At 39.0% G+C, this 27,742-nt stretch overlaps 1 protein-coding gene across 2 annotated transcripts in view; it reads right to left on the reverse strand.

The window, feature by feature from the left end:
- LIN7A (lin-7 homolog A, crumbs cell polarity complex component) overlaps positions 1–27,742 on the reverse strand; it is a 217,981-nt gene that overhangs the window by 94,421 nt on the left and 95,818 nt on the right. The window contains exon 3 of one of the 2 annotated variants that reach the window (XM_082350769.1): positions 893–1,011. The exons of the other annotated variant lie outside the window; for it this stretch is intronic. Coding sequence (XP_082206895.1) covers positions 893–1,011 — 119 coding nt within the window. The remainder of the gene's footprint in view (positions 1–892; positions 1,012–27,742) is intronic. 2 annotated transcript variants of the gene reach the window in all.

Below are 27,742 nucleotides of genomic sequence, written 5' to 3' on the forward strand. Positions count from 1 at the left end.
CAAGTAGAGCTGCAAAGAGGAAGGGAGGTTGATACAAGCATTCCTTGAGAGGTGTATGCCCTCTGCTACAACAAACTCTCCAGGCAGTCACTGGGTTCAGCTGGCTTTGGAGAGGATGACAGTACGAAATTCACTACTGGGGACTTCAAGCAGGACAAATATGTTGGATATATGGACTTTAAGTGCTAATTAATGAATTATTATTTAGTACCTGATAGGGAAGGGGTGATAGGCTTACTGAATAAAACAATGTAGTGTATATATCTTAAGTGAACATCTTGTAACCAGTGAAATTCATTAATTGATTAGTCAATTCCACCACCAGTCAATAAAAAATTCAAATAGTCATTTTAAACACACTTGTTTCACCTCAGGCTTCTTGAAACTGTTAACCAGGAAAGCATTATAAAGATTTGCTGAAGGGCATATCAGCCTGTTCAATTTCCCCTTATTGCACTAGACAGTAATGTCTGGATAACTATAACTTTAGTCAGTAGGAGGTTGCTCTTTCAGATTTACCTGAGGAAGATTTAGCTGAGTGTTCTTTTAAGAAAAGCTCAGTCCCCATTAATTATGACTATTTCTACCTGAATTTCCAGACGACTTCATGTCACTACTAAATAGTTTAGACTACAAGCCAGAGTCCCCTGCTGAGGCAGTCACTTCATTGGTACCATAAGATCAACATTTGGTTTTATATGAATGCATAAATCCTAACTGAATCTAATTTTGGAATTTAGCAGACTAAATTATTTTTATCATCGGTCCAAGCAGTTAGAAAGCTAAGATGCAGTTACAATCTTAACTGTTTCAACTGTTTGTGTGGAAAAGACGTGTTTTCTATCCAGAAGACATATGGCAGAATATAGTTATTAAAATCTTAGTCTCATACCTCTCGAATAGCAGTACAAAACTCACTCTGGAGCACTTTTTTGAGGGATTGTAGCTTGTGCACTGGTACTTCTCCAGATTCCTGCAGTTTTTCCAGTAATTCAATTGCTCTGGCAACATCTGAATGAAAAAAAAAAAAAATCAAAATGGAGAGACATGGAGTAAACTGAATCTCATCACCAAAGTACCATCATTTCAGTGACAATGAAAACAGTGACAATGAAAAGTAAGTGGAATTAATTGCAAAATGAGAATTTACAATTCATAGCTTACTGATCTCATCTTTTGATAAAAGGTCATTTAAATCTGTTCCACACAATTTGTCACTTAATACATCTTCCTTAATGGCATTTCTCATAAGTTATTTCTGTCACACAAATTAGTTTGAATATTCTTTCAGGAAAGAAGAGCAGGAAGCATGTCTTTTGTATATTCTGATACTCCAATAACCAAATGAATCCTGTCAATTTTACCTCTGAAATGCTTTTTTCAGTTTTTCTTTTAGCATTCCACATTTATCACACCTGCATTTTTACATTTATTAGTATGATGATTTGATTAATGTGCATCTTCTCCACTTGTCAATAAACTCCTTGAGGGTAAGAACTTAATTGGGTTTATTCACCACTGCAGCCCCAGAGACTGGTGTAATTTATGTGGTTGACACCAGGCTATGGTCATTTAAGTTTTAAGTCCCCCCTTTATCTTGGGAACAGTTAAATTATACTAAGGATAACCAGCCTAATAATGCTAGGAAATTGGGCCTTATGGACAGTGCCAATATATAATTTCCCTGAAAGATAAGGACTGGTAGAGAACAGACTAAGTCAGATGACCTGGGGGTATACTGGGCCGCACCTAATGGAAGAATAAAATTAATTCTTACTTATGACTTTAATAATACTGCTAGCTATGTTATTTGCACTTTGCCTGTTTTACCAGATTGTTGTTTCTTGCATTACCAAATGTGTCAATGAGGCTCTGACAAAAATATATAGTTCTATATGAGATCAATGATTGTAACAGTGTAACTCCAGATATCACGAGATGCAACAAGAGGGGATTTTTTCCTGGACTGCAACAGACTAGTAAAACAGACGGTCCAGAGACTTTTGGCTACTGTTAATAAGGTCTAGTCCAATAATAGCACATAGAGTGGCCTATCAACAAAATCTTCGCCAGACCTGGGAATGAGCATTCCTAGCACTGTGGGACAAAATGGTCATGAAATACCTCCCAAACCATGGTCGAATTTATGACAATGAGGGGGCCCTGCCACCTACAAATTGGCACTTGCCATCTACCTCCACAAGTATCAAATTATGAGCTGCTGCAGCTGCTGACTTTCAACACCCCCTGAAAGGAGTTCAGGGCGGAGATCGATAATGAGGCCCTCTGTGCTTCGGGAAAAACTGGCAGAACAGGTCTTTAGATAGTTAGATATTTTCAGAACATCTTATGAGCCCAGTTCTTGCATCTCCTCATATCTAGAGAAGCACTAAAATCCTTCATGGTGGTGTCTGCTCCTCGTGACTAGCAGTAATTTTCACGGGACTAGCAGAAACCTTCTCCAAAAAGTGCTTGATTGCATGTATTCCCCCTCCACAAAAATCACATATATATTGACCTTCCCTCATACCTCTTTGGAGCAGTTTCTCAGAACTATCTGAAATGCTGTCTCCCGGGCTATAGTCCTCATTTTGCCCCAAATAAAACTTCACACACACACACACACACACAAGTTAATATATCAAGAAACATAGTCTCTTATAGCCATAGCTCTAAAATTCCCAGGATGGTTTTGTATTGCCAAAAGAAAATGATATGATGAAGGTTATTTTAAAAATACTTATGGTGATCTCTTCTACCTCTCTTGCTATAGTCAATAACTCACTGAAAAGTCACTTAGGCATTTATGTATAGAATAGAGATTTTCAATTCCTAACTGATTAACTCCAGAAAGTATCCCGTATCCCTGCCATCAGATTATAAATTCATCCATCCATCCATCCATCCCTCAATTTGTGTTCCTATTAGACTTGGCACTAGGCTTAACAAGACACACTTCTGAATTCACAGCTAAATGAGAAAAAAAACATAACAGTATAGCTACCTATAATAAAATCTCTACCACCTCTGAATTAGGGTGGGGTTGGTATAGGTTTATGTATCTAACCAAAGAAAATAACCAAAAAGTAACTTTAATGGAGATTCTCCTTTGACGTACTGCCAACTGATTGCCAATCGTAGCCCAAGGAGGCATAAATCCTGCAATCAGTAAGACACTGCCAGTTTCAGAAGTCTGTCCTTTGATACATACACTGAAAGTCAACATAGTCAACTGTACCACACCAGCCACATCCACAATCAGTAAGATACCAAGCTAAGAATTGTATGCATTTCTAACTGCATGAAAGACTCTACCTAGATGCCAACAGGCACTTGGAACTCTCAACATGTTTAAAACTGTGCTCATCATATTTTTTTCCTGAAATTAGCTCTTCTCTTCTTATATTCCATATTTCCATTAATAGCATCTCCATCCAGCCTGTCTTCCAAGCTAGACCATGGCATCATCTTTCACATTCACCCCCACGTGCAATTAGTCAGCAAGTGCTGTAGGTTCTATCTCAAAACGCCTTTTGAATGGAAACCCTTTGCTTCATTACTTCTCTCCTGAGGTACTGGAACATCTCCTAACTGCTCTTTAAGTGGCTTTTCTTTTACAGCCCACCCTCCACTCTGCTCCCAGAGTGATAAATCTCATTATTATACTCCCCTGCATAAAACCTTCTCTGGCTTCCTACTGCCTAAAGGGTGAAGTTCGGACCACTCAGGGGTACATACAAAGCCCTTAACAACCAACCTCTTATGACTCATCTCTAGAAACCTCCTCCTGCCCATCCTATACGTTGACCATCCAAAATTTTCACTATTCTAGGACATGCCACAGAACACCATGTCTCTGTGACTTTGTACATATCATCCCCTGTTCCTGGAATGCAAGCAATTTATTCATCCAATAGTGCCAGGCATGGGAGACACTGTGGTAATAGAGACAGATGGTTGCTCTTGCTTTCATGGCATTTATAGGTCTGACGGATCACAGATATCCAACAAAGGGGGCATGAGCTATAAAAGCAGCTCTACAGGCTAGTACATGGATGTCTAACCAAGACATTTATTGTCATCCAGGAGGTCAGGGAGGAGCTCTTTGTGAAAGTAACAGCTCAGCAGAGCCCTGAGTAGGAGGTACAGGTGAGGAAAAGGAGAAAAAAAGTTCCAGGCAAATAAATGCAGATTGAAGTCTTACCAAGAGAGTGTGGGGCATTCACAGAACTGAGAGTTCAGTATGGCTGAAGCTGAAAGCAGGCCAAGAGTAGCAAGAGATGCAGTAGAGAGAAATCATATCACGGAGGGTGTGTTAGGTCATGTAGAGAAGACTTGGTTTCAATAGCATCTCCTTAGGCATGTCTTCCCTGACTCTCCAAGGCAGATTTAGTTGCTATCATATCCATGATCCTACAGTCCTTTGTTCACTAATCCATTGTAATAATTAGTACTCTCTGCTATAGCTCTTTTTGCATATATGTCTCCATCCTTCACCCTTGCAAATATATTAGCTTCTTGAGGTCAGGAACAGTATCTTATTTGTTATTATATCCATAGTTCAATGAGGAGTACTTGACAAATACTAGGTGTTTATATTTGTTGAATGAATGATGGATTAATTAATGAGACTAGCTAGAAAGGCAGGGGTTAGAGGTCTATGTCTAGGTGGACATATAACTAACTTCTCCTGAGACTAAACCTCCAGATCACTATCAGCCGTGATCAAGACTGGCTTGGGTCTGGTGGGGGGGTGGGGGATGGACACAAGCCTGAAACCATAGGCTAAAGGGTACCACGTGACTGAACTAGAAGAAGTTCAGAAAAGCTGAAAGTGACTATTCAGGAGTTCTCACCCTGGACTGCACTTTAAAATTACCTGGAATACATTTAAAAATTATTTATTTATTCCCCCATTTTATTGAGATATAATCGACATATAACACTGTATTAGTTTAAGTGTACAACATAATGATTTGATATATGTATACAGCAAAATGATTACCACAATAAGTTATTAATGCCTGAGATTCACTCCAAATGAATTAAACCAGAATATATGGAACAGTGGTTCTCAACCTTGGCTGCAGACTGGAACCACCTGGGGAGCTTTAAAACCCTTGGATACCTGGGTCTCACCCCAGAGATTCCAATGAGATTGGCATAGGGGGAGGCCTGGGCATTAGGCTTTTGAAAGCCCTCAAGGTGATGCTGAAGTGCAGCCATGGTTGAGAACCACTGGTCTAGTTGGCATGGGTAGTTTTATAGCCCTGTTTAATTCAAACGTGCATGCAGGGTTAAGAACCTCTGCTATAAATCAATGGTTCTGAAACATGAGTGTGCCTAAGAATTACCTGGGGAAATGTACTAAAATGTAGGTTCCTGGGCTTCCCTGGTGGCGCAGTGGTTGAGAGTCTGCCTGCCAATTCAGGGGACACGGGTTCGAGCCCTAGTCTGGGAAGATCCCACGTGCCGCGGAGCAGCTGGGCCCGTGAGCCACAATTGCTGAGCCTGCGCGTCTGGAGCCTGTGCTCCGCAACAAGAGAGGCTGCGATAGTGAGAGGCCCACGCACCGCGATGAAGAGTGGCCCCGGCTTGCCACAACTAGAGAAAGCCCTCGCACAGAAACGAAGACCCAACACAGCCATAAATAAATAAATAAATAAATACTTAAAAAAAAAAAAAAGTAAAAGTCTATTAATTAAAAAAAAAAAAAAAAATGTAGGTTCCTGACCCCTCACCCCCACTTGAGGGAGGTTGATTCAGGAGGTATGAGGATAAGGCCCAGGAAACTGCCTTTTAAACAAATGATTCAAGTGATTCTAAAGTTGTTTCACAGACCCCATTTCAAGAGATAGTGAACAAAATGATGGTTCAGGTTTCTTTCAGCCCCAGCGTTCCAGAAACTCTTGCATTTTCTATTATTCTTTGATACCCTGTAGAACAGGATACTGAATGGGATTCTTCTGGAAGTCTCAGAATTACTGATAAAAGTCCATGAATGAAAGTAATTAGTGTTAAGTACCAGCCCCATCCTGAAACAGTGCTCCTAGCAAAGGCCGCTCACCTGGATCACCTGTGGAGTTTTAAAACCAGCCTGCTTCCCCAGACCAATTATTCAAAATCTCTAAGTGTGAGATCCAGTCATGAGGTTTTGTTTGTTTCTTTGTTCTTAAGCTTCCAGATGATTCCTATGACCATCCAAAGTTGAGAAATAAAGTTCAAAAAAAAGCTATCAAAGAAATTAGACACTATCCACCACATTAAGACTTATTCAAAGCTGGGCAGGCCTTGTTACGTAATGTAATACCATAGGCCTTTTCCAGTCCTTATTAAGAGGTAATTGTGGGATTTCCCTGGTGGCGCAGTGGTTAAGAATCTGCCTGCCAACGCAGGGAACACAGGTTCGAGCCCTGGTACGGGAAGATCCCACATGCCACAGAGCAACTAACCCCGTACGCCACTACTGAGCCTACACTCTAGAGCCTGCGAGCCACAACTACTGAAGCCCGCATTCCTAGAGCCCGTGCTCCGCAACAAGAGAAGCCAGTGCAGTGAGAAGCCCGCACACTGCAACGAAGAGTAGCCCCTGCTCGCTGCAACTAGAGAAAGCGCACACGCAGCAATGAAGACCCGACACAGCCAAAAATAAATAAATTGATTTAAAAAAAAAAAAGAGCTAATTGTGAGATGAAAGAAAATTCATGAAGAATTGTTAAGTCATTAACTTTGGACAGAATACTAGGTCTTTTGCTTCTCTTCCATTAACCAAGCGAGGAGTGTTCCAAATAGAACCAATTGTAGTCATTGGGGGTTGCCTGCAGAGGAAGACTAGAATCCCTTTCCTGGTGACACAGGCAGCGGACATGGTGATCTGCCTGCCCTCTGCCTATCTGATCAGAGGGAGAGAACTGGAGAGCGGTGGCACTAGAGTATGAACCATCTTGCTGGCACCTACCCAAGGGAATCTAGCAGTATGAGGTCATGGGGTATGTGGCAGTTGGTAAACGCCAAAAGAAGTCTAAAAACTAAGAGTGAGTGAGATCAGGTCCCTCCAGCCCAGGCCTGGCTGGTGCTGCAAAGATGTGGTGAGTGATAAATTGGATGTTAGACTGGAGCTTAAAATGAAATTCTGATTCCCTTTAGCTCTGTAAAAGTACCTGCAAGCCAAGGTCTGGAAGGAAGCAAAGGAAGCCTTTGAGTAAGTAAAATACTTGTTCTTAAAATGATTGCAATAAAGTGTGTATAGTTTATTTATGAGTTCCCTTAGGGTTCTTACTAAGAACCTCACACTTGTTTTATGAAACTATTCTACAAAATTTGGTTACTAATACAGAAGTCTGGGTTTATCAGGATAGCTCAGATTAGAATATTAGATAACGACTGGGGAGGCTGCTTGACAAACACAATGAAGGCAAGAAGATCTCACAAATTTTTTCTGAAATGGACTTGTCCTCAGGTCTGCCAACTCTCAAGCTCATACCACCACCATCTATCCCTAACCACTGGACTGCCAGGGAATTCCCTGGAGAGCATTTAAATGATAGGGAAGAGTGTTTCTCAGCCTTGGCTACCCACTGGAATCACCTGGGTTAACTGAAAAACAAAACAAAACAAAACAAAAAACAGATACCTAGATCCTACCTACATATATTTCTGATTTCATTGTTCCGGGATATGGCCTGGGCATTAGTATCTTCAGAGTTCCCTAGTGATATAATGCATGACCATGCTGAGAATCACTGATATGGCCTCTCAAGGTACACCCCAGGAAATCTAGTAACAATGTTATACTTATTGCTGTCACGTACAGCAATTGCTAATTGCTGTCACGTACAGTGTTTAGTATGCACGAATTTTAAACATTTTCCTTCTCTTAGCACTATGAGGTAGGTACTATTATCTCCATTTTACAGAAAAGGAAACTGAGACCCATAGAGTTAAAATTACTTATCTGAGGAAAGAGCTAGTAAATTGTAGAGTTAGGAGTTGAATCCTGGCAATATGGCTCTAGAATCTGGACTACATTTGAGATGTGTCTCAGGAATCTATATTGTTAAAATCATTCCCAGCACCACTTCTCCAACATTGTTAACAGAGATTAAGCTAATCTGATCAACAAATCCTTGCTTGAGGGCTGAAAACAGTGGTTCTCAAATTTTAGTCAACAACAACAACAAAATAACCCTGGACCATTTATTAAAAATTAAGATAAAAAAAAGAGGCTGAGGGTGAAGCTTTGAAATTTGCTCTTTTAGTAGTCATCTCAGATGGTGCTAATGCAGAAAGTGGTTCACAAATGCACTTTAAGGTTACTGATAGTTTAATATGTGACCCAGAATAAAGTGAGTTAAAGGCCATCATTTATTCATTGTTTACTTGCCTTACTTAGCTCATCTTATAAAATCCTCAAAAATATATAAAAGGATTACTACTGTTCCTATTGTATAGTTAAAAACAAAATAAAACAAAACAAAAATCCAACTAAGGCTCAGAAAGATGAATTATCTGGCTCAAGGTTACACAGCTAGTAGGGCCAGGATTTAAGACCAGATGTGTTTGACTCCAGGGCCCATGCTCTTATTTATTTCTCTATCCTGTCATGGAAAAGGGATTAGAAATAAAACAATAAAGGTATGGCAAACTTATTTTTTAAATATAGCATCATCGCAAACTGAGGCAAACAGATATAACACTGCCCAAAGTTCTGGAAGGTAACCCTTCAATACATTACAGTATAATCAATGTGCTCATATTGATAACATATTTTAATCATTAAAAATGATCAAATCATCATCAACTGCCTGATGATAGTAAGATAACATATTCTGGAAAGACTTCCTTTAAAATAGTTGAACATTATAACCAAAAACAATAAAATATTGGAACTTAAGTGGGATGAACTTCCAGTCATCTGGAAGAGTCCAATTATCATCTTCTCTTTCCTTAATGATGACTTTTTATTAACTTGGCTAACATTTAGACTGCAGAATTTAACCCATGACTCATCTGCATCTGGAACTTGGATGAAGATAGAGCTGGGTCATTTAAGGCATACTGTCCACTAATTCCATAAAAATGTATTGAGTACTATGGCAAACAATATGAATTATCTACCCCAAAGTCATCTAAAACCCTCATATCCCTTGCCTTCTTCTACTACAAAAGCTGGAAAGCGATCATACTTCTCCTTCCAGACTCTTCTGTCATTTGGCCAAGTTGCTGTAAGTGTAAAGTCACTGGGTATGGCTTCCAGGAAGGCTTTTTAGATGAACAAAATGCTGGCGTATGCTTCAGCTTTTTGGTCTTCGAACCCTTACTCTTTCCCCATTCTCTTGCCAGCCTTAAATGTGCCTAAAGGTGAATCAGCCATTTTGTGATCATGAACATGGCTGTCACATGCTAAGGCAGGCAGAGTAGGAAGAAGGAAGGGGCCTAGCCCTTCGTGTCATCACTGAGCTGTGTACTGGCCTTGAACTGTGCAACCCCATGATTCTTGTCTATGAGACAAATATATGATTTCCTGTTTGGTTCCCTGTGACTTGCAACCAAATACAAACTAACTAATACCAGAGGAAATTACTTCAAAGGCACTATTCTAGCAGGGATAAGGTTGATGTTATTGAGAAACTGGAGTCACATATGGTGGTCCTTTGAATAAGATAGCCATGGAAAGCCTCTCTGAGGAGGTGACATTGGACTGAGACTTGAATATTGATAACAAGCCAGCCATATGAAAATCCGAAGGAGGAATATCCGAAGAGAATAGCAAGGGCAAAGACCCTAAACTGAGGGGAGCAAGCCTACATATTAGAAGAACAAACAAAACCAGTGTCAGTGGAGCACAGTGTGTAAGGCAGAGAGCAATAGCCACCATGGTGTACTGGTAAGTGATTAACAACCAGCTCTCCAAAACACATGGACGAAACAGAAAAAGCCCTTATTTGTAGCGTTTTCTGATTTCTGCAGTGTAAATACTGCTACCATGACCAGTTTCAAGCTACCAACATGATACCACTGGCTTGAAAAATTCTTGACTATTCAACACTCAGCTCTCACAAGGCAGAAAGTACCAATTACAACACACCACTGTATAGGAAACAAAGTTTGAGAAGTAAACAGGGGTTAGATTTTATGCAGATTTTATAAGAAGGTTACATTTTGGTGTAATTACTAAAGAAAGCCATTGAAGAGTTTTTGGCAGAAGAATGATATGATTTGGTTCACATTTTATAAATATCATTACGACTACTGTTTGAAATGTTAGTTACAGTGGGTCAAGGATATACACAGGAAACCGGTTAGGAAGAAGGCTAGTACAGTGGCCTTGGCAAGAAATGGTGAAAGCTTCAATTAAATGGTGGCAGCGGGGATGGCAAGACGTGGACAGCACAGGTGGGGAGAAGAAGAACCAGTACCCCGAGGAGGTGCACAGCTGTATGGTGAGGTCTCAAAAGAACGTCTCTCCAGCAGAAAAGGATTTATTAGTGAATACAGTCACATGCCTTAGCCTGTTTCATCAATAATTGTGTCTGCCTCTTTACCCATAAGCAGATGGTGTCAACAAATTTAACAAGTAACCAGAATAACAAGGGAGAAGAAAAGTATCACCACCCTGAAGACAAACTTATTTTAAAAGCACATAATAAGAGTGTGGCACTTTCTCCTGTTAGTCTCTTCCTATCCATAGAAGATCCCTCCATTCAGCGTCAATTAGGGATTATATAAAATGTTTTAGCACTGCACCAAGCAGTTGGAGAATATGGATATAAACCTAAAAGTCAGAGACCTCAGAAGTATAAAATGTGGTAATACTGATTATATACAGTTATTGTGAGGTCTGAAGGAGAATGTAATTACGATGAGATTTTCATATAGAGTACCTGGCACATGAACTATATATGACATCTATACCATCTTTTCTTTTAACCCTTTCTTTCTGTGGGTCCTCACTTCCTGTTCTATTAGTGGAAATATTTGAAGAGGAAATGTTAAATTATAGGAATGAAACTATGCTACTCAAATTTCCTTTGAAAAGGTGACTAGAGGTCGTCTTTTTAAAGACATACTTGACGAACAGAGTTTAAGTAAAATGGCTATGGACAACTGAATCTAGCCGTAAGTTAGTATTTCATGTACAGTATTGTAGAAGTCATTATTAAGTCTACATTTTAAATAGTGTACATGAAATACTGACATTACTAGCTTCATGATGTATCTAAAAATTGGACCAAAGAATGCTCAGTTTAAAAGTCTAATGCTGCACAACAGAGCATGTGTACCAACAAATTAAAATAAATGGCCAATAATGTTTTGCACTTGCGTTGCTCTGATATGAAAGGAAATTCTGTCAATTTACAAGTTATAATGAGACATGACAACCATTGTGTCCTTCTCATCTGACACTTATCTCTGTTTAGATCCACCCACAACTTGCCATGTTCCTTAAATGCAGACTAATTGGTAAACCTTAGGACTAGCTCAATTTAAATGTGCTCAAATTAAAAGCTTTACTTAGTATGCTGCTAAAAATAATCCCAATTTATGTTTATTATCAAAAGCTGAATGAATTCTCTTCCTAGGATTTAGGATGACACTGAAGTGTATCACAAAAGTCTGACAATACTAGAATTTTTAAATCATGAATCTCAAATTGTTTGCCAAACCTACTGCAACCAGAAGAACACTTTACGCTACAAAATGAAAAGCTGTAGTTGCTAAGAGATTCTCTGAAGTGGCAGGTACCTGTTTCATTTGAAAGTGATTACTTACCCAATAAACAATCTTTAAGTATACAAAGCTTAAGATGCAGCTTTGTTAAACAAATCCCTGTTATGTGGTCTGAATGAGTAACGTGTTCCCGGTTTTTATAGGAACTATATTCAACGTTTTCTTCTTTTTCTTTCCTTCTTCTTCCTTTTCTAAAAAAATTCATTCAATTTTCCCAAGCAGCTAAAATTGGAGCTTGATTTGCTTACCATCATCTGAGACCTCAGGAAATCAGAAGTTTCAACTTCCTTTTTTGTTTGAGCTTTCTTTTATCTCTGCTATATTTGATGTCTTTCCCTTTCTTCTATATTTTCACCTCACGTTTCTTTTTAATCTTGCATCCATGTCTTTACATAATGACAGCTAACTATAACCTTAGTCCTAATGACAGTGAAATTAGCTCACCTCATTTTTTCTTGTTTCCAGCCTTCTTGGAAACCACGCAAATGAACACCTGACTTGATTGTGTTTGGAGAATCTATGAGAAATTAGACCTGGCCAAAATGTAATCTGTTTCTGCATGTCTGAAAGAAGCTGAACAAAATACTGCCCTCTTTTACATTAAATACTAAAACACCTGTGTCCTATTAATTTTTGTATGCTCCATTATATCCAATCCAGAATCATGACAATTGTAGGCATTTAAAAACTGGTTGTTGAATAAAATTGATTGTACGGAATTAAATGTTATTGTTATATTATACCAGTATTATGTATTATATACTTATATATACCTATATATTATATTAACATTATATACAAGTATTTGTCTTCACTAGTTAACAGTGATACTATATCAAGACCAATTTGACAAGATTTAGATTTCTTACAAAATGTGAATTCTGAGAAAATTAGGATTTAAGGAACTAGACTCCATCTTTTTATAATAATCAAATTTAACCTTCTACAAGTGGGTGGAGTATGAACCATGGGTATGACTTGGAAAGTGGATCAGAGTTTATTTTAGCACTCATGAAAATTTTCAGGAAAGCCTTATTTTAAACTCTCTGGGAGGTATTTCAAAGTACATTGTCCAAACTACATTTTGTATGCAGACAAACTGTTTCTAAAATTTCTTAGACAATGAATACAATGAGCATTTCTTCATTAGCCAGTTAAGTACTGGGAGTATAGTTGTAGGAATACAACTACCACGTACAGATTAGCAAGACGATACCTCAACACTGCATCACCAGCGACCCAGCCTCTCCATCCAGACTATGCTTTATTTACACTTCATCTACAGCCTCAACTGATTTTAGATGCACTTGATGAAAGAACAAAACACTTTTCACAGAGCTTTAAATTTAACTTTCAATTGAAGTCTATATATTTTACCTTCCCTTCCATAACTCCTTATCTGTCTAATGTTTTCTCAATAAAAGTTAGTTAAATAATTATTGTCTGGCATTTTAAAATACTAGACACAAAAAGATATGGATCCTTAGGCTCTATGAGTTTTAGTATTTCCCTGGCTTAGTACATAAAACATAGCCAAGCTTTTACACTGGTAGTGATTCCACCTGTGTATATTGTCAAATTGGAATTTTTTTTCCCGGTAATTATTACTAGGACATCCCAATCCCCTTTTTCATATTGCTCAAGAAATTGGAAGGGAAAATTTTATCAGGAAATTGCTGGAGAGACACCCAATCGAGTTCAGTGTTTTCAAAGAGCTCATTATAAAGAAACCTTACAAATTTAACTTTTCATGTCCTCAAATATCTCCTATACTAGAGAATGGATGAATGTTTTTATCTAAACTGACACTTTGATAAATTATTCTGCTATCAAGCTACTTAATAATGTTTCCTCTGTTACCTTATCACTACTATATCATACTATGACTCAGTTTCTTAGTTACTTTGAGAATTGTATGGTGAGGTTAGTGCAGTGCTATCTGTGTCTTTAAAAGATGATTAGAGGATAAAGTGAAGCTTGGTGTTTGCAGAAATTGCTATGGTGAATAGTTGTTGAGAACATGACTACTATCAAGCTGTATAAAAGATGATTTAAAATTCCAAATAAAAATTGTGAAATAATGAGTTTCTCCTCATTACATCCGATTCCCTGGGGCTGCTTTGTCAGACTTTCAATTGATGTTTCTTTTATAAAACAAATCTTGGGAATAGAGGAAGAGGAAAAATAATTGTTTAGTAACTTATTGCATTTGCATAGCAAACTAATAGTAACTAATGAAGTGTTATTTAGTCATAAGTACAGTTATACGATCTATTGAATAAATTTAAAGATGACAAAAAACAAACTTGAATGCCTTTTTCCCCTAATTACAAAATAAATTCACTTCTTGGGGAGGTTTATAGGGTAAATATAAATTCCAGTCCTATGCTTTAGATATGTTTTCTTTGTTTAAAAAATATGTAAAAATTTTAATTTATGTTATCAAGACTATCACTAATCATTCTTTCTAAGATGCCCACTCTGTGCCATGGTTCTTTCACAGTACCGTCCATCTTTGTTTCCTAGTACTTATCATTATTGTAATTTTACACTTATCTCATGACTATTTGACTACTACCTCTCTCCTGTAGATTGTAAGCTTCATGAGAACAAGAACCAGGATTGTTTTTTGTTCTCCTTTGATGTCCATGCCCAGCTGAAGGCCTGTAACATGGCAGGTACTCATTAAATATTTACTGAATAAATAAATGAGCCAAAAGAAAATACCTGCCCAGAGACGGAGGAAATATTTTGGAGTAGTGTTGACTTGCTCGATGCTATTCAACACACACTACACAAAAGACTGTTCATTGACTCTGTAACCGTAATTCAATTGCTGTATGCATGAAAATGTATCAGAAACATTTTTTAAGTGTAATTTTAAGGAAGTTCTAGGAGATGAGGTTTGGAGGTTCGGTTGTAGACTCTAAGTATGAGGAGTTAAGTTTAAAATTCACAGATAAAACATTTATTTGGATAAAAACAGATGCTGCAACTTCATATTAGATTAAAAATAACAATATTTTCTTGTCAGATGAAAAAGATTTAATCCCATAGACCACTAGATGTCCTTAAAATTATACTTGTACCTTTTCTAGTTCGTGAGTCATTAGGATCTGACTCAAAACAAACAGGCAAATGCAATAAACTTGAAATGACTTGTTCAACAAGGTCTTGAATTTATAGTAAATAGCTGGGTTTTGCTCCATTTGAGAGAAGATTAAATAAAATAAGTTTAGCTTTGTTTTATCTTTTGAATAAGATAATATCCCAATACTTAAATCTGGGTATGAATTCACATTTTTTAATGCAGAACAAGCTACTCATACACAAACAAGTTTAAGTTGAAAGGCATTATTTTTCAAGTGGCCTTAACATAAGCCACTCCTGCCATAATTTGCTGAGTAGTTTTATCTTACCTTTAATTATACGTACACTGAATACCTTAACTCAAGTGCAAGAACGCCATCACATTCTAATAATGCTTTAAACACATTTATTTTTGTTACATTTATCAAGGATATCTCTAACAGGTAAGGAAAAAGATTAACATGTCTCTATTAGGGATCCTTTTTCTTCTACATGCATCTCAGTGTCAACACTTATTCATGCATATAAATGATGCAAAAGAAAAGAGGAAATTGTTATGTTGGTTTATTAAGTGCGGATAGAGGTAGCTTTACTATTTTTATCTGACATTTCAATAATAGAATGCCAGTTCAAATGCCATAGACGTCTCAAAGCAGTGACTGAGAAAAACACATTGTTTACCTGAAAATCATTGTGTATTTAAAGGCATTATGTTCTTCTTATGTACGGGGGTAGATGATGTACTTAACATGTGACTGTCAAAGTCAAGGAACATTTTAAACTAAATTAGATATGAAATCAATATGGCTATTTTTATCATGAATCATAGACTTCCTTTAAAAATACATTCTATAGAAAACATATATATATATATATATATATAAAATTTTTTTTTAATTGAACAGTTCTTAAGAGTTATTCAAGCCAGTCTCCTGAGAAGTGCAAAAAGAAATCCTTTATGTCAATTGAACCATTACCATACCAGGTGATAAACTGTAAAATTCCAATAAGCATTGTAGGAATTCCAAAATATGAATAAGTGTTATTTCATTCCAAGAAAAAATAAGAATAAAAAATATGGGGGTTTTGGTGGAAAAAAATAAGAATTTATTGTTTTTATTTCCAATTAAAATGTCAAATGCAAGAATTCACAAGGCAGGGAGTGAGTTGAAGAAAACACAGGTGCCTAACTCGCAAACTACAAAAAACAGTATAAAAGGTGACCATCTGGGGAGAGCTGGCTGACTTAATTTTCCTATGAGCTTACCGTCTGCTCCATATTTTTCTTCCAAACTCCCCATTCTGACCTTGAAAATGCAACTACATGTTTTGCTACATGCATTTCCTTCTAAACATAAATGCAGGTAGACTTAATTATGCAAAGGATATTAACACAACAAAGGACATATTGTGTTGTATTTTATTTTATCTCAGTTTTCTGATTTTTTTTAAAAGGTTTTATTTCTGATGGTGATACTTTTTCAGCCTTTTAGCTGTTCTATAAATTCCTAGACTTTCCATGATACACCTGCAAGTGCTGACAAGCACAGTTCTAAGCAACAACTGCTTCTTTGAGAGCAGTGGTTCACAAGGAGGCCCAGAAGGCAGACCTCTGAGAACGTCAAGGAGAGGAGTTGGAAACCTAGGATTGTACTCCTTATGTGGACACAATGAATCATCACAGGGCGGATGACAAAGCTGAAACAGTGAGGAATTCCTGGCTTCTCACAATACACCGATTGCCCAACTATGCTGAGGATGTCAGGATTTCTGAAGGAGGCATCACACTTTACTGACATGGGGAATTAACACTCTGAGCATAAAAACAGATTTTACACTGGTTTTCTTTTTATGTCTCAGTCTGAATACTGAAAATGATGCTTACTTTCAAGTACTTACTTTCAAGCACTTGTTGCCGCATCTTTTCTAAAACAAGACTTTTGCTTTATCCCACATTTTTTTTTCTGGAAAAAGAAAGTCTGTAGCTATCACTTCTTCAATATCCCTAATTCATGCTCTAATCATTTCAAGATTAGCCTCCTGCACTATATACATGGTATCTGCACTCCTGAAACTTGTTTCCAGCCTTGAATGCTTTCCAGGTTAAAACCCTGATTTATACTTGGCTGTCCTCCAACATCTTAAAGTTCATCAAGTGCTAAGCTAAACTCATCAAGTTTGTGAACCCACAAGTCTCCCCTTTGACTTTTTCCTCTCCCCATTTTCATCATCTATTAGTCAATAAGGCATGCCCATCATTATCTCATCCTTCCTTTGCATTCCTATAACTCTTCCAGATTACAACGATAATACAACAGTGGTCCAAAATGGTCAAACTGTTCCAAAGAATAATAGGATTCCTCGAACAAAGAGTTCCATGATCTGCATATTCCATACGACTTAGAGATTCACAAAGTATCTGAAAGGCTACAGTAAAGAAACATCTTATTAAGTTTGTTTAACCTGATGTTTGGGAAACCCAATATCTCCTAATTCATTTTACCATGGAAAGTTTTTCAAGGAGCATCCAATAAAATCTCCCAGAGTCATGTTTGTAAAACATTCTTCTTCCCTATAGATTCAATCCTGCAGCCAATTTTCATAGCTAATAAATATACAGCTCAGATGATTTCAGTTCCCTGCTCAAAATTTTCAAACACTCTTGATTACCCATCAAACAAAGCTAAGCACCTCTATCTATCTGCAACCTACATGTTTAATCTGCTCTTTCATGACTTCATCTCTGTAGTTCCCCAGACGTCAAGCCTAGGATCTACTGTACTACAGCCGCTCATCCTCAAACCAAATAAACGTGTTTCATTAAATAAATGTGTACCATCATTTAGCAATGAATCAACCTTTCACACAAAACTCTGGTACTATGAACAGCTCTTTAACGACTTAATGGCTTCCTGATGCTTTCCAAACTTAAACCAAAGTCTACTTTGCTAAAGAAAAATATATTTACTTTCTTCTCTCCATGATTTGAAAAATTTTGCTGTAGATAAAGTTACCTGCACTGAATATTTTTAGCAAATTAAATTGTCATTATTGCATGGTTTTCCTGAAATAAAGGTGGTATGTGGTGTTTAGTATAATTGAGCCAGATGGGAAATTGGTAAGTAGATGTGGAATGATCATATTATCTGTGATCACTTCATTTCTTAACCAGTGTCAAAACACATATTCTTATCCAATTTAAAAAAAGTAACATCTATTGATACTTCTAAACCTTAAAAAATTTTAGGTTATAATTTTAACTGAAATGGTACTTACTGTTCAAGAAATACTTAGTTGCACATCTGCTTTGGGTCAAGCATTGGTACCAGGCAAAAAGCAGTCAACAAGATGGACACACTTGTTACCACAGTGTGTAGTTCTTACCGGGAGTTCCAGGCATGCTGAGAATTATATCTCCCTCCAGCTACTATGCTATTTCTCTGAAAGCAAAAGTTCTACAAAAAGTTGTTCTTACTGTCCCTAAAATATCTCATCCTCTCCTGAGCCTACACCAATGAAGCTTTTACCTACTATTTCAAAAATGTGTCAGGACCATCAATGACCTTCACACTGCTAATCGCAATGGTCAATTCCCAGACAAGGTCTTACCTCACCTGTTACCATTTCACACAGATAAGCCTTCCCAGCTTCTTAAAAGACTTCATTTACTTGGCCTCTGATCACCACTGTCTTTTGCTTTTCCTCCCTGGCTGGTGCTTCCTCATCTTCTCAACCTTTAAGTGTTGTAATTACGCAGAGCTGAGTCATCAAACGTCCCATTTTTCATCCTCCAGATGGCTTTAAATACCATCTATACGTTGATAATTCCTGTATTTATATCTCCATCCTGGACTCTTCCCTTGAGCTCCAGAGTTTTTTATACAGCTGGCAACTCACACTCTTCATTCTAGCGTCTAACAGATATCTCAACACGTCCAAAATCGGTATTTCTCCTGGACGTAAACCCCTCCCCCTACGCTCTTCTGGAGTCTTTCCAATCTCAGGTGAAACTTCCTCTTTTCAGGTTCTCAGACCAAACACCTGATTCTTCATCAACTGCTTTGTTTCTCCTACACCTTATACTCAAACCTGCATCAAATCCTGCTGGCTAAGTCTTCCAGGCGTGTCCATAATTTGACCACTCGTCACTACCTTTCCTGTTACTACCCGGATCCCTACCACCATCATCTCTGATCTGGATTCTTTCATTTACTTCCCAACTCATCTAGCCCGTTCAAACTAAAAACCCCACCATCTGTGGCTTTAGTATCTTAGACTAAAAGCCAAAGTCCTCAAAATAGCAAGCGTCAGCCTCCTCCAGTCCGAGGGCGCGCTGGCCTACCTCCAGTGCTCGGCTGGGCTCCCGCAACGCGTCCAGGCCGCCGTCTTCCCGGGGGCGGCCAGGCGGCCCTCAGCGGCCGCAGTCTCCATGTCCGGCGGCGGGTTACCTACAGCTGCGTGGTGAGCAGCTGCCTGGGGCCCCCCTGTCCCGACCGCCCCAGCAGCTCAGAAAGGAGCTGGGCGCAGGCCTGCCGCGGTGGGTGCGCTGCGGTGGCAGTCCCCAGGCTGGGACAACTGAACTGCCCCTCAAACAGATGGGCACCATCTTCGGAACCCCGGACGGAAGCGAAACCCCTCTAGGGTGTTCCGGGGCCCACCAGCCCCCTGGAGGGCGAGGCCTGGCGTCCCAGGGAATCACCAAGACTCCCAGCCCCCAGCCTAGAGTTGCACTTCCTGGAGCGGCCAGGCGCCACCTCGCGGCTGCTCCAGGGGCTGCACCTTTAGGACTCGGCTTTCCTAGGACTGTCCACCCAGAACCCACACCCTGCGCCTTCCCCCTTGGCCCTGCCCATCCCAGAGATAACTGTAACAGCTAAAATGACATCACTTGTCCAGAAAAAAAAAAAAAAAAACCCCAAAGCCTCTTTGTCTTTATCTCTTTCTACCCTTTCCCTTGTTGACTGTGCCCCAGGCACAGGGCTCATTGCTGTTCCTAAAATACTTTCAGAACATTATTGCCTCAAGGCCTTTACCCTTGCTGTTTCCTCTGTGCTACTTTTCCCCAGTTATCCTCAGGGAAAACTCGTTATTTACTTATACAGTAAGTCCCCTACATACAAACCTTCAAGTTGCAAACTTTCAAAGATGCGAACGTGCATTCGCATGTCCAATCACGTAAGTTACTTCACGTGTCTGGCTTACATTGTCACGTGCGTGCATCCTCCGCAAGTGGTTGTGCTTTTGTGTACTTTATTGTACAGTACTGTATAGAGTACAGTAGTACAGCATCTTTATTTCAAGCCCAGGATGTCCGGAAACAAGCGTAAAAGCAGTGGTGATAGGTATTATAAACCTATTACAGAACAGTACTATATAGCCGATTGTGTTAGTTGGGTACCTGGTTAACTTTGTTGGACTTACGAACAAACTGGGCTTATGAACACACTCTTGGAACAGAACTCGTTTGTATGTACGGGACTTACTGTATCTAATACATGAGGACTTCCCTGGATCCACCCCTACTTTCCTTGGCTCTCTCACCACCCCCCCGCAAACCTGCTTCATGTTTCTGCAGATTACTTAAAATTATAGAAAGTACTATGTACTTATTTGTTTGTCTTGTCCTCCTCCACCTCCACCCCACTACAATATAAGCTTCACAAGAGTTGAAATTATGTCTGTGTTCACTACATAGGACCTAGAACAGGAGATGGGACATAGTAGGCACTCAAGAATTGAGTGAATAATTGGGTGAATTTACAAAAGGGCATTATAAGGTGCTATGGAAGCATAAAACAGAGGGAACTAAACTAGGCTCAGGGAACAAGAAAAGATTTTTTGAGGAATCTGAAACCCAAATGCTAAAAAGACAAGTAGGAATTTGCCAAGAAACGGGAGGAAGAGGAAGGGAAGAGTTCTCCCCACAAAGAGAACAACATTGCCAAGATCCTGACTTTGTTTATTCAACAAATATTTATTAAACACCTGCAATGTGCCAGGCTGTGTTCTAGGTATTTGGGACATAAGTAGTAAAGGGGAAAGGCTATACATAAATAATTTTTGGCATATGGTCAGTTAATAAAATTAAGAACATATTAAGATATATTTAAAATATTGGAAAATGGGAAGCCACTAAAGAGTTTAATGCAAAGAATGACATGATCAGATTAATATCTCAGAAAATCAAAACCAAACATAAGCCTTACCCCCAGTTCCTGGCTGTCTTGATACTTAACCAAGAAGAGCTTCCTTTCAGGTTCCACAGTCATTTCTAATATAAGCCCTTAGTATCAGATAAAGTGAAAATGGTGCTAATTATTTTCCTGTATGTGAATACAAAACAAAAGAAGTCTTATAAATAGAAGTTTTCAAGTTTTTCAAAACTTTAATATAATGTAATGTCATTTTATTAAAAAAAATCTTAGCATTCTTTTCTCATATTTTTCAGGAATCTTCTTCAAATTTACTTATTTTTTCAGTGTCATGTTCTTTCCTTATAGTTTCTATTTTTAAAGTGCATTTTAAAATCATTATAAATATGCTTATAGTCGCTTTCTGATTTCTTCTATATCGAGTTTAGTTTTTCAGACATATCTTCCTTCTTCTCTCTGAATTTCTGTTCCTTCTGCCCAAAACACAGGGCTCACTAACCCCCTGGTTTGTTGTCAGCACTGACAACACTCACTCGAATGTTCTATCTCCTTCTCATTCATTTCTAATGTTTATTTGTGAGCTCACCTTTGGCAGGGATTGTTTGTTCTATGAGAAACCAGTGATGTAGCTGGATGCTTCTTAAGAGTGCTTTCATTTTACTTCCTCTAGTCTGTCCTAGGCTAGGACTTTTTATGTAAGTTTCTTGTGAGAAAGTTTCCTGAACCAGCTCAGTGGTATATATTCAGACTCCAAGCTAAGCAATGCAGTTTAGGGTATGGGTATAATGAAGATCTAACACGTCACCCTCAGTTCCTGCTTTGCCCCCAGCCATGGGGCTTATTTCTCAGTCTGGGACCACTTGGCATCTCCTTCATCTCCCTCCGTCCGCTTGTACCAAGATGTCAGCGCGATACCACTGCCATTCCAGCCTTCACTTCCCCTTTCATTCCTGGCACCTGGAGATTATGCTGTCTCACTTGCAATCTAAGCTGTAGAGAGTTTAATTGTTAGATTTTATGTGGCACCTCTTGATGTTTGTAATGGGAGAGGTTCTGTGTTAGCTCAGTCTGCCATATTACAGATTCACTCAAATTAGTCTCCAAATTGGATTTTAATTTGAAATATGAGCAACAACATAAAGACAGTCTGCCTAACCAAACAGTTGCTCAGATGTGCAAATAAATACCAAAAATTAACCAGGCTGCAAAAATGCTTTCAAAGTCTGTCTTCCCAACTGGGAACACAATTTCTTACTCAATTAGGTTACTGTGAATTTTAGCTCACATAGGATAGGTTAACTTTGCAAAACTGTAATAGTATAGGAAACTTGAAGAGTATAGAAACCTATCCAAGCAGAGAGGGGAGGTGAGCCAGGCTCACACCCAGCACAGGCTCACTCATCTGTGGCAGAGCATGGGCAGAAGAGACACTGGGTGCCATACAAATGGGTAAGAAGAATTCAGCTGAAGTGTTTAACTGATTGATGAAAGTCCAAATGTGAGCTAGCATGACAATATAAAACCTCTGGGAGTGGCAATACAGGCAATTTTTACAAGCTTTTACTGGGAGCTCGTGAGAAAGAATGGATCAGAGTTAAGAGTAAAGGTAAAAACTTGTTACAACAGGGAGACAGATAAAAGAAAAAACCCTGTATGCCAAGGTGGAGGGAGAGGGAAGCAGGAAACAGTGTTAATTCCAGGATCCAATACCAATACTATTAGAGGCCCCCTACCACTGAGGAAGGGGCAGGGAGCTCTCCCACCAAGACCCTCCAAGGATGAAGGCAGAGTTTAGTCTGGTAGACCAGGAAGAGGCAGGATCATTGAGAAAGCCCCATCCTTGAGACTCAGGCACAGGGTCTTCCTGAGACCAAGGCTGGGCCAAGACAACAGAGAAGCTCCTTTGTCCCCACCACCAGGCTAGTAAGTACCAAGAAAGGAGCGACAGTAGTCTACCCCTGAGGGAATGTAAGAGCAAAAAGCAAGAATCAGCTGGGACACGGGTGTACAAGGAAGACTGCAAGCTGAGGGTCAAGCAACTCAAATGGTTCAACTGAATGCATATATAAAAGCCATTCTCTCTTTTCTATTTCTTTAATGCTCTAAAAGCAGAGGTTGGCAGGCATTTTCTGTAAAGAGTCTGAGAGTAAATAGCTGAAGCTTTACAGACCAAATGGTCTCTGTCTCTGAAATTACTCACTTCTGCCACTGTAGCCTGAAAGTAGCCTGAAAGCAGCCATAGACAACATGTAAATTAATGAGCATGGCTATGTTCCAATGAAACTTTACTTATAAACATGGAAATTTGAATTTAATACAATTTTCATTGTATTAAAATATTTCATTGTCACAAAATATTTCTCTTTTTGAGTTTTCCAACCATTTAAAATAATGAAAAAAACATTCTTAGCTCTCAGGCTGGATTTGGTTTGGGGGTTATAACTTGTGAGCCCTGGTTTAAAGCACAATTAGTAGCAATGAATTATGCATTTATAGCATAGATATAACAGTAGCACAAAAGACAAGAGGCAGCAGTTGGAAGTATATTATTTTAAGGGAGGCTGTGATAAGTTAAAGATACACACTGTTGACCCTAGCCAACACCCCCCCACAATACAAACATTAAAAGAAAGACTTATAGCAAAATAAGCAAAGGCCTACATCAATATTAGATCAGTAAAGTATTGTTTGAATGTAAGGCAATTGATTAGATACAGCTCCTTTACATTTGGAAAATGCATAATTTACAAATAGAAAATTTCATCTCAAAAAATATCCAGGAGAAACTGCTAAGAAAAAAATAATTAAATGTATTTAAATAATTCAATGTATTTGAAAATAATGGAGAACAATCCAAGAGAAGAGGCTCTGAAAACTTGTTCGTACATGTAAGACAAAGATTTCAAAACTTACACAGGGAAAAAAATGAAGCTAAGCAGGAAATTAGGTATACCTTAATGTGTATCTGTGTACAACTTATCTTGCCTATAGCTAATTTGTTCAACTACTTAGGATAGAGGATTGCTGAGGCTAAGATCATGTGATGATTGCTATACTGTCTTAGCTTAAATTGCTATAACAAAGTACCATAACCTAAGTGGCTTCAAAAACAGACTTTTTTTTCTCACAGTTCTGGAGACTGGAAAGTTCAAGATCAAGGTGCCAGCAGATTCAGTTTCTGGTGAAAGTCCCTTCCCAGATTGCAGCCATCTGCCTTCTGGATGTATACTCACATGGTGAAGAGAGAGCTCTAGCCTCTTCTTATAAGGACACTAATCTCATCATGACCCCCACCCTCATGACCTCATCTAACCCTAATTACTGCCTAAAGCCTCCACCTCCAAATCACATTGGGGGTTAGGACTTCAACATATGAATGGGGAAGGGAGAGACAAAAACATTCAGTCCATAGCATACACAATCTTAATACTTTGCTATTCAAAGTTATCATTTGGAAGCCAAACTGTCAATACTTGGAAAATGTGTGTCATCAGAAGAAATGAGTGTCTACATGATCCAGAATACCTTATTTACCCAGAGGTGTGTATCTGTCAAACTCAACTAACTAAAACAGGTCTGAGAAGCTGGAGTGATGCAGAATTTACCTTTGAGCCATCCACATAAATATCTCATCATTCCTTTAGTAATATGCATTGTTGTCCTGCCTTACTTGTTTTATCTTCCACTATTCTTTTGCAAAAGCTCCATTTTCTAGAGAACATATACTATACCAGAGAAGGAAAGGAAATGAATCCTATATTTTTCAGGTTAAAAATGGTTAAAAATTAACCATTAATTAATTTTCAGTTATCTGTAAGGTTTTGAGGCAGGAGATAGATGGGCTCCAGGCTAGACATTTACAACTGGCCTGTTCACACTTCCTGGGGTGAGAAGAAGATGGGCTCCAGGCCGGACTTTCATTACCAGCCCCCTGTTTACACTTCCTGAGGCAAGAGATAAACGGGCTCTGGACTACATATTTATGACCGGACTCCTCTCTGTATTTCGAGATCTGCACTTCGATATAAGAAACAGCAACAGGAATAGGGTAGATAACTGGACATTGGACACTTTTATGGCAGGGACAGAGAGGGACTAAATGCTGTTAAAAGAGCAGGAGGTCATACATTTCCTATCCTTAGGGCAAGGGAAACATTGCACATGCACAGAAAGGCTCCTTGGGGGTCATAAAAGAGGGGGCACCACCACATAATTTGTGATGCTAAGGCCATCCCATAGGCCTCTGGGCTGTGATCCATCTTGGAAAAAAGTCGTGCACACATGTTGGGGAAAGTCCGAGGGCAGGTGTGGAAAAAGAAACCAGATAATTGGCCAAAGGTAAACAAAGAACTGACCTAGATAAATGACTTACCCACCTCTTTACTGCACTCCTTCTCATTAGGGAGGACACCCACACCTTTCTCTCCGGGTGTGCGTCTCTGCCTTGCTTCTATCTTAACTAAACAAACCGTTTCTCTGTGTGCTCTCCCACTTGTTGTTGTGCTATGTCTCCAATAATAAACTTCGTATGTGTTTTTACAGTTTTTGCCTCCGTGAGAAATGTATTTTTCACTAGGGGCAAGAGCCAGGGGGGGTCTGGTGGCTAGGATTCCTGGTTTTCATCCAGGCTACCCGGGTTCAATTCCTGGGCAGGGAATTAGGATCTTGCTTCATGCCACCACTCACTGCTGCCTCTCCGAGATCAGTTTACTTAGATAGATGGATCATCTCTCCCACATTTAATGCTAGGCAAATACAGCATGGCTTGGGCCACTGAAACACATGTTAAAACCTCAAGGCATATATTTTAAAGATCATGGGTAAGCAGAGTGTGTTTATGCCCTTCAGGCCATTTAGAGCCAATCTTGAAGCAAAAAAAGAAGTCACAATTTTCTCTTCATGCCTGAAACTCAGGTTGTGCTGCACTTGTCTCACTTAACAGCAAAGACTGTACAGAAAGGGACTTGGGGCCCTATTATCACTTCTTCAACTCCCTCTGTGAGCCTGTCAAAATTCCAAGTATATGAAGAAGCTTTATCTGCGCATGACAGATCACTGAAAGATAATCTAAATGTCACAGTCATAATCTCTTGGTTCACTGGCACAGCATGGAAAGAAGGAACAGAATCTTGCTAGACTTTCTTATAATTCCTTATTTGGGTATTTGGATCTTTTGTACCAAGAAAGTAATAAACATGATTAATAATAAGCACAACCATTTATTAAACACCTGCTATTTTCAAATAATTGTGCTAGACTTTTAAAATACATCACTTAAATTAGTCTTTACCAGCATTAGGATATACCCCTTTTATAAGCATTGAATAAAATTCTTTCCTTTTTGTCTGAACAACATACTGTCCTGGGGATGCCTCCTACCTGTCTGTCTGCTCTTTGAAGCCTTTGCAAGCACCTCCGTGTCTGCCATCCCTTACAAGTCCAAGTCCCTCAAGTCTTGTTACAGACCCTGTTACAGACCTATGCACTTGCTCTCCACAGTGTAGCATAGTGATTAAACTCAAGGTCTCAATATAAACCAGACTGAGTTCCAATCCCTTTATTTAGCTTCTTTCTGCCTCAATTCCCACATCTTCAAAATACTAATAGCATGTGCCTCAGAGGTTTGTTTTCAGGACTAATTGAAATGAAATATGAAAAACTCTAAGCACAGTGCCTGGCATGTACTAAATGCTCAATACGTGTGAGCTGTTACTATAATACTCAAACTATGTTATCATAAATTATCTGTTTCATGTCTGTCTTCCCTGGACTGCACGCTCTACCCCTAGCCTTTGACTCGGTACCTGGCACATGGTAGATTCTCATTCTCTTTTCCTTGCGAGGCTAAGGAAGAACCAAAGGAATGTATCACCACATAAAGTGGGTGTCATTATTCCTATATTAAGAATGAAAGAAATAGAATGTGGAGAGAGTAAGCAGTATTCTAAGCTTCCATAGATAGTAAGTGGCAGAACTGCAATTCAAATCCATATCTGTCTAAATCCAAAGCTTGTGCACTTTTCATTTACTGCACTGGGAAAAACACATGCCCTGAGGAGAAGGGGTGGGGAAAAATCAGTCAGTGTTGAGCACTTACTATGGTCTTGGCAGTGTTCTAAGCACTTGCATATGTTTTCTTAGTTAATTTTTACAGTAATCTTAAGAGATAGAAACTATTATTATTTTCAATTTTATAGATGAAAAGTAAAGGACAGAGAGAAGATATTAACAGGCCAAGGTTACAGAGCTAAGGAAGAGGCAGGCATAGATAGGATTTGAACCCAGACGTCTGGATCCAGCGCTCACACCCCTGACTGGCATGTTTATGCCTCTCTCAGCATCATGTGATGCTTCACAATTAAACAGCACTAAACAAGAGTCAAAAAGTCATTCTTGGGCTTCCCTGGTGGTGCAGTGGTTGAGAATCTGCCTGCCAATGCAGGGGACACGGGTTCGAGCCCTGGTCTGGGAAGATCCCACATGCCGCGGAGCAATTAGGCCCGTGAGCCACAATTACTGAGCTTGTGCGTCTGGAGCCTGTGCTCCGCAACAAGAGAGGCCGCGATAGTGAGAGGCCCCCGCACCGCGATGTAGAGTGGCCCCCACTCGCCGCAACTAGAGAAAGCCCTCACACAGAAACGAAGACCCAACACAGCCAAAAATAAATAAATAAATAAATAAATTAAAAAAAAAAAAAAAGAGAGAATGTAGGATGAGAGATACTGTTGGAACCATCTTAAAAAAAAAAAAAAGTCACTCTTGGTTATATT

The sequence above is a fragment of the Balaenoptera borealis genome (assembly GCF_965194805.1).
Source record: "Balaenoptera borealis genome assembly, chromosome: 13".
NCBI lineage: Eukaryota > Metazoa > Chordata > Mammalia > Artiodactyla > Balaenopteridae > Balaenoptera > Balaenoptera borealis.